Source organism: Branchiostoma lanceolatum, chromosome 14 (assembly GCF_035083965.1).
Source record: "Branchiostoma lanceolatum isolate klBraLanc5 chromosome 14, klBraLanc5.hap2, whole genome shotgun sequence".
Taxonomy (NCBI): Eukaryota; Metazoa; Chordata; class Leptocardii; order Amphioxiformes; family Branchiostomatidae; genus Branchiostoma; species Branchiostoma lanceolatum.
This window is the reverse complement of record NC_089735.1, coordinates 2,497,901-2,506,485: the sequence shown is the minus strand read 5'-3', so window position 1 is coordinate 2,506,485 and position 8,585 is coordinate 2,497,901. Positions and strand designations below refer to the sequence as shown.

The 8,585-nt window shown below is 41.0% G+C and overlaps 1 protein-coding gene across 1 annotated transcript; it reads left to right on the top strand.

Annotated features, from left to right (window-relative positions):
• The first annotated feature begins 204 nt into the window (after positions 1 to 204).
• LOC136449118 (uncharacterized) lies at positions 205 to 7,449 on the top strand. The gene is made up of 9 exons (XM_066448942.1): positions 205 to 290; positions 479 to 835; positions 1,711 to 2,025; positions 2,314 to 2,528; positions 4,310 to 4,478; positions 4,625 to 4,996; positions 5,453 to 5,976; positions 6,307 to 6,424; positions 7,033 to 7,449. Exons 2-9 carry the CDS (start codon positions 499 to 501, stop codon positions 7,344 to 7,346), a joined length of 2,364 nt encoding a protein of 787 aa, XP_066305039.1. The 5' UTR covers positions 205 to 290; positions 479 to 498; the 3' UTR covers positions 7,347 to 7,449.
• Positions 7,450 to 8,585: the final 1,136 nt, after the last annotated feature.

Below are 8,585 nucleotides of genomic sequence, written 5' to 3'. Positions count from 1 at the left end.
CCTACACGGTAAGTGAAGTTTGATAAGGCAACGATTAGCTATTGATAGCTTTTGAGCTGCCAGGCAGAGGTTGGTGCAGAGTGCCGGCAGAAAACTCAGGGCATAGGATAAAAAGGTCACCGACCTCTGCTTGCCGAGTAGTTTTGAAGACCGCTGAACCTGAACCTGAGCCCTCTCACCCAAGGGCCGACGGGACTGTTTACGGATTGTTTCGTACCCGGAAGTCAGATTGGTTATAAGTCTCCGGAGCAGAACAAGTGCCTCAGGTGTGACACGAACACTTGTAACAGGTGTGTTTTTCGGACTTGTAATGAGTGATTCTCTTTAGTAAGGCAGCCTATCTACCTTAAGATTATCCCTTCGTGACTAAGTAACGTCCTGCAACGAGTACTGCAAAAATGGCGTCTTGGAAGTACATTTGACACCTTTGCACCTATGCTGGTGGGAGTAACACATTTCTTTCTTTTTCTCTCTCCAGGGTCACAGTGATCAGTCGTGATGGCTGCAGCTGGAGGTGGTGATGAGCCGAGGCGACCGCCTGGACAGGCTCATGAGTATGGACCTTACAAGAAACTGTTGTTGGGAATTTTCGAAGACATGGACAATGCCGAGTACAAGAACTTCAAACATCATCTTGACTGTGTCGTTAGTAGCGACAACGTTAGTATCCCAAAGTATCGGATTGAGGGTGCAAAGCGACAGAAGATGCCTGACCTAATCCTACGATACATCCCGAGACGGGAGGCCCTTGATGTGGTAGCGAGGATACTGCGGGACCTCCCGAATGTGCAGCTTTTGGAGCGGATTCGACAGTTCACTCACCCGGAACCAGGAAGTAAGTGAAACCATCAGCTTTCTGTTGTAGGTCTTGTAGAAGAAGGACATGCCATATGATTTTTTGTGGTAGTAGTCAGTCCCAGAAAGAAGTGGTAATGGCTTGGGATTCGCCATGCAGCTTATCTAAAGCAGGTGCTTTTGTTGGAGACTTTACTTGAAACATGATAATAATCTTTATTGCATGTTCATTCCCCAGGGGGATAAATGCACAGGAGGCCATACATGGGGAAGTTGAGAAAATGAAATAATAACAATAACATTAACGTCTAATACAATGCAATACTAAACACTATACCAATGTACTACCGTATGTCTAAGTTCTAATGGCTTCTTCTCTCTCTTTAAAACACATGGCGACATAATTACGCACTTCGTCCATTACATACACATTTGTGCATGCCATCAAGTACATGTATTTGGAAATATCCTGCTTTGATATTGTCTTACATCTCTTGTCAAGCTGAATTGATTTGAACAGAGGCTGACGCTCGTTTTCATACAATATACAGCCTAGTAAGAAATGCATTTCATCTTCAATACGTGAGTTATTACAAAATTTACATAATATATCTTGTAGAGGGGTACAACTAACTGATAACTCTTCATGATTACTGACTTTCAGCATGCTAAGTTAGCCGTTTGGCACAAAAATTTGTTTTGGCTAGGGGTTAGGCAGCAGGGAGAAAGTTTAAGTACCAAGTAGGTAATAACGTCATAATAAAATGCAATAAGGTATGATTAGGGTACAAAGGTCCATAAATTGTATTTGGTACCTGCTTCTTGATGTTAAGAGTAGAATGACATAATTTTGAATTATCTGTTGTCTTATGCCACCAGGGTATGTGACTTATGCTATTGTTTTATACACTGAAGCTGCTGGGTACATAGTGATGCAAGTCAAGCATGCAGCGGAGTCTGAGGCGGACTACCTTACAAAATGTCAAGAAATTGCTGCCGTCCTCAACCGATGTAGTCCAGGGCTCGGGAATCTCATCTTAGACGAAGTAAGACGACAGGAATGTGTGTTGGTCAAGTACCTGCTCTACGTAAAGGAACTGTCACTGGCAAGGCCCACAGACGTTATTCAGAAGATGTCATCTGAAGAGAGTAAGGAGGAGCTTCGTCGTCTTGGGGTCATCTATGTGAAAGTTGAAGATGCAACACTCTTCACTGGGGAGCTGCATGGGGGTAAGTCTGAGAGAACCTACATGGAATTGTATATTCATAATCATCGCATATCTTGCAATTTAGCAAGCTGAAAACATCTAATGCAAATGCAAATGTAATTTGAGTTAACAATGATGACAAGATGTACTGTTGACGATAATTGGATTAAATCTTTATGACATGGCCACGCAGCAGCAAATACACGTGTAAAAGCTAACATGCTGGGTAGAACTGTTTCCATCCACCCCGCATGTATTTAGAAAATGTACTTGGCTTCCTAAGTTAGTCCGTCCTGTCTTGTTCACACAGACCCAAGGACCTGGGACCCTGTGGAGGTGACCCAGTGGGTTGCTAGGATACTGTTGCCACGGGACCAGACAGCCACCATCCCCGACCTGGAGATGACAGGAGCTGAGATCTGCACCAGGCCTGAGACATGGTTCACCGACAAGTTCCCAGCAGGAAAGGGACGAGTTCTGTACAGTGATCTCCAGCAAAGGAGGGATGATGTTGCACGTCATCGGGTGAGTTTATAACACAACAGAGAATCGCTAGAATGGCATTCTAACACTTTTGATCTTAATGTTATATCTTTTCCCTTATTTCATGACATATTTATCACATCTTTTATATCATGATTAAGAAAGCTTTGCATTAGCCTTCTACCCTCCTCTTGCACTGTTTTTTCTTTACTCCTTTTATTGTTTTCTTATGTGTTGATAAAATAAACAAAACAACATAAACAAGTGCTTTTGCAAAAAGCTGCCCGTTTCGCCTCATGAACATGATTATTTACAGGTGGTTAGTTGAGGAGTATATTATAACAGGATGTGATGTATATTCTTAATCCGTCACCCTTGCCCTTAACCCGTTAACATAAACTTTAATCCCACAGGATAACCCTTAATTTTTCACCCTTGCCCTTAATCCATCACAAAAGTCTTTTATCCCCTCAGCATTGCCCTTGATATGTCACCATAGCCCTTAATCCGTCACCATAGCCCTTAATCCGTCACCTTTGCCCTAAATCCGTGGTGATAAACTTAAATCCGACAGCATAACTCTTAACCCATCACCAGAGACCCTAATTCGTCACCCTTTCACTGAGTGCGTCATCCTTACCCTCAATCCATCACCATAACTCTTAATCCATCACCCCAGCCCTTAACCTGTCACCCTAGCCCTTAATCCACCTACATAACCCTTAATCCGTCAACATAGCTCTAAATCCGTCACCCTTGCCCTTGATCCTTCACCATATCCCTTAATCGATCACCACAGACCCCACAGACCCTACATTTGTAATCCATCGCCCTTTCCCTTAGTCCGTCATCATAACCCTTAATCCGTCACCCTAGCCCTTAATCCGTCAACATAACCCTTAATCTGTCAACACAGCTCTTACTCTGTCACCCTTGCCCTTGATCCATCAGCATATCCCTTAATCCGTCACCACAAACCCTAATCCGTTGCCCTTTCCCTTAATCTGTCATAATAATCCTTAATCCGTCACCCTAGCCCTTAGTTCCTATTATAACGTATCGTACACCATCGGAAAATGAAGGCAGAAATGACATACATGAGGTATAAATGACATGGCACAGGTCCAAATTATGCTTGTACCAACCAACCAACCAACCAACCAACCAACCAACCAACCAACCAACCAATCAACCATACGTAGAAGCATCCGTTCAATGGTGTTTTCTGTTACAATGAACAAAAAAAAATCGAGGCATGGTTTGGAACCTACGATCATAATACAAAGGCGTTGTACACATCAAACGGATGTTTAAAAAGAAGAAAAAAAAGAGATTAAAAAAAGTTCCTCAGGGACTCGAACCGAGTACCTTCCGGCCCAAAGGTGCGACAAATTCCACAACCTTACTGTTTGAGCCACTAGCCCTAACCATATTTTTGGCTGATTTTAAGGATATATAAAGTTTAAACCTCTCTGCATGGTACTATTTTTTTCTTCATTTTCTTGACAAAACCAGTTTCTTCTTGTTCAGTTTTGTGGTATAGATGTAATATGGCCATGTATACAAACATGGATGCAATGTACCACCTTCCAAGATCCATGGATCGCATGTAATTTTTGATGAATGTTCCATGATTCCAAGATCCATCCTACCTACCCACCTACCTACCATGGTCGTCGCATGGTATGATCTCGTCTCAGGTCCAGTTTCGCCGGCAGCGGCGAAACTGGAAAAAGATATGCAGCACATGAAAATGGTTTTATTTGGCTCCTATGTGCTTTGGCATGCTCTGTCTTGAAATAATTTCACTTCCCCCTTTCCAGAGATTTGGTGGCAGTCAAGAGAATGAGCGAGTGGTGGAGGGAACTTCTGCATCATTCCTGGTCTCAGCCTACCTGATGAGCATGGTGTTAACCTTGTTTTCAGGACATCACAGAGAAAAGGCAGAACGTATTCTTCAATACATGCAATCGCTGATGGAAGTAACCAAAAGTAAGTCATCTACCTTCTTTTACTCATCACAAAATAGAGTGAATTTACAAACGTGATCCTTAAACCTACTCATTATGTGCATTTTATTTTATTTTTTCAAATTGCCATTTCATGGCTAAATAGATTCACCAGCATTTTCTTGACAGGGAGGTCAAAGAACGAGAAGCTTCTACATTCTGGTCACTTCAGCCAAATATGGGCAAAAAAGAACATCATAAAGGAAAGAAGAAATCTTCCCTACTCTGAGGCATCTGTCGTCTTTGGTTCCGACGCCATTGCCATCTCCAGCGAGGCCTACAGTCAAGTTGTGACATCTGCAGCTGAAGCCATGGAAGTCATAGGTGCTCCTCTGGAAATCAAAATCAAGGAGCCATGGTGGGAATGGAAACGTGCAATTAGACTGGGAGTAGCGGCAGTTGGAGGAGCAGTTGGAGGAGCAGCCGTTGCCGGAGGAGCGGTCGTTGGAGCATTCCTTTTAGTAGCAGACCTAGGGGCTGGATCAGCTGCAGCAGCTATAGGTGAGGTGAATCTTGTTGACTTTATGAACAGTTTTAAACTTTCTGTCGGGGACATTGCAGGGAGAGTTCCAGATAAAAGCATTTGTCTATTATGGCTGTACATGGCAAGCTATTTGGTTTAAGCACCACAAAAATTGCCATTTTCCCATGAAAGTTGGTTAATGATGAACTGTACAGTTCTGAAACCTATTATGACTACTGTGTCCCATCATACTGATAGGCATAGGGACTACTTCTTTCCCAAACATTCAGTAAAGATGTTTAACACTAATGTAATCCTTGATGACAGGCTGGTTACCAGTTGTAAAGTTTAAGTATGACCCTTACACATGATGATTTTTGGCACAGGAACAGTCAATGCTCTTGGCCATTAAGTGCCCTCTTTGTACAATAGCATAACAAAATTCGAATGAAATTTCATCCGCTTTAAAATATGCAATAAATTTTGTTTTGCAGGTTTTGCAGCAGTGTACAAGGTTCTTACCATGGCCTTGTATAAATCAGCAAAAGAAATTAAAGACAACTATTCCCAAGCTCTGATTTTTCTGCTGGAGGTGCTTCGAGAAAGAGAAATGACGGAAGAAAAACTTCAGCAGATTGCTAACAAAGCAGAGGCTAAAAGTAAAATGTATTCCATACGGAATGCGGAAAACAAGATGATGGAAATTCTACATCAGGTCAGCCGACTCCCCCTTGGGATTCCACCCTCCAGGATACAGCAAGAGGCTCATTTTGACTACAGAGCAAGGAAGTGGCTTCATGATGATAGCATAGCCAACATTAATGACACCATGGTCATCGCATTTGCCCATTTTGAGCTGCGACGTCTGCTAAGGGACATGTTTGTGCTCGGCGTGGTCGGGTCCAAAGGCAGCGGAAAAAACACAATGGTGAAGTCAGTCTTCCCTGAACAAAGGGCACAACAAGCCTCACCTGGTCCCTATGACGTAAAGCTGTGCAATGGATCAAAGGACATTGGGGTAAGTTTTGCAAATACATGTATCATTTTTCCCATTTTCATCAGAAACCTACACATAAGATGATACAACAGTTACTGCTCCCTCCAATGCTATGTTCAAGCTTAGCCTAACAAATTTTTGATTGGCAGCATTGTGGAACTTTTTCACACAATGCACTAACAAAATGAATACTTTTGAAATGACCAGCTTTATGACATTATACCTTATTTCATAGCTTTAAGCTTTATGACTATACTTAAGTAATGAATCCAACAATAGTGTTCCATTTCATATGATAAAGTGTTGATCAAACTGGCCCACATCTAATTTCTTTAATTTGATTTTTTTCAGGAAAGTACTCTGCCTGTACTTCTGTTTCCAAGTGGCCAGGGAAAAGAAGTGGACGCAGCTCACAAACTGTGTACAGGCGTGTGTGGTGCCTTCATCTGTGTGGTGGAGTATGTGGCAGGTACGTATTAAGTAACAGAATGGTCTAATTTTTCCCAGTAGGTTGGCTGGTAGATTGACAAATACATTCGGTGATCATGCTTTCAAATTTGGATCCATGTAACGTTATGTGTCAATCATCATCTTAATGTAAATTCACCTTATTTCAATTTGTTGATATTTTTAAGTTTTAAAATGTCTGACATTATTTCTTTCATTCTAAGCTATTTGAATAAACCCTTTTAACTTGACATTCCCTCTAAAGTAAAGGATCTTTAATGTTACCACAACTGTTGCAAAGTAGTATATATACATTTATGAATGTTAAACATCCAGGTAAGCAAATAGAGTTTAGAACGAACATCTATTTATTCTGAACATTTTTAGAACGCTTTTTTCGTTACCTTTTGTTTATTTAGAACTTAGGAATTAACATTCTTTACGCATTCGTAAGTAAATTTCTCGTTGAAAAAGGGCAGTCGGATGGACGCCCGAAACGTCCGATTTTTATCGAAATTTATCCAGATGTAAAGTTTAAATCGTACTACTCTAGTATATATACAGTATTTATAAGGGAGTTCTACATTATTCTAAAGACTTTCTTTTGTAATGGTTTCCTTCTTGTGCTAGGCTCCCCTGTCATTGGTGCCCTTGGCAGAGTGGAAAATCTCAGCGTTCCTGTCCTCCTGTGTGTCAACAAATGTGGTGGACTGAAGGACCAAAGAGAGGCAAGTCAGATACTGGACAGGTACAAGACCCAAGTCAGTAGGGACTTCAAGGGGCTTGAGCGTCTCACAGAGGTAGTGCTCACTGACTTCCAAACCACTGACCCCCCTGCCTGGCTCACAGGAGCCGAGGGTGTGAAATACTGGATCAAAGATGCCATCCAAAATCATAAGAGGTATGTCAACAATGCAAGATTTCTGGCACTAACATCTAGCTGAATAACACCAATGTTGCTATGATACATGTACAACCATCCCCCTACACAAATTCCATGCAGAATTTTGTATGCGTCAGGATTGCTCTGTGTAGGATGAAAACAACATACATTTGTACATGCTTCATTTGGGAAACTTTAAATTGACCAATTCAGCATAGGTCCATTCTGCAAATTGGACAAAGACATACAATGCCATGTATCTGAAAAGCAGATTTGATCAATACATACAATCATGTAATTTGAGAATTATAAAACTTATCCCTGCAACATTGTGTGCAGACTTATCATGCATACATCAAGCTAGTATGTTGTATAACTTTTCAAACAGTTTGAGATTACTTATCAAGACACAATTTTTCTATATTCTAAAGATATTCTATACATATCAAAAAAAAGTACATTAAAAGTATTGTTTTGAGATAATCTATCTATGCTTCATTTTCAAAATGTAATCTTTTAGAAGGCTCAGTCCCAGTTTTCCATCATATTTGTAAAGTGTTAAATTCGCGCGCATTTCAAGAAATCATCACAAAGGTTATAATATGATCGTCCTATTAGATATTGTGCGTTATTATAATACTTATTGATAGCAGTTATAATTAATACTTATTGCGATATTTTTGTTTCAAACACATGTTGTTTGGCATTAGATTGTTCCTAACCAGGGATCTCCCTAGAAATATAGAGCAGCATGGGGGGAGGGTGCCTGGCACAAGATAGGTGTCGGGAGGGAGGAGGTCTGGAGGGGGACGCACATCTCTCAAAAGGAGAGCGGCTGTTGCATTTTGCCTTTTTCAGACATAATGGAAGTCATCTCCTGCTACTTCAGCTTTACATCTGAAATTTCCAGTTTTTAGCAAAATTTCAGGCTTTGCTGGGTAAAAAAATACCCTAATTTTGAAAATGAACAGGATGGAGCTGGTATTAGAACAGGATGGAGCAGCGCCACTGTTCCATTCTTTAGGGAGATCCCTGCTAACAACATGTACTGTTGAGTGTCCTGTAGCAATGTCATTGTAGCAAGGTAATTTTGCATTTTCAGTTGTAGCTGTAGGGGAATACTTTAACTGAAGAACTGATAATGTTCAAGTGCTGTGTGATTAGTGTGTATCAATCAATCAAATGGTTTTACTGTCAACAAAAACAAGAATCTTGCAGCTAGAGGCTGAATTGCGCCTTGTCGTACAAACTACACCAGTGTACAATGTATTAAAAACAAGTTCAAATCTCAATTACACAT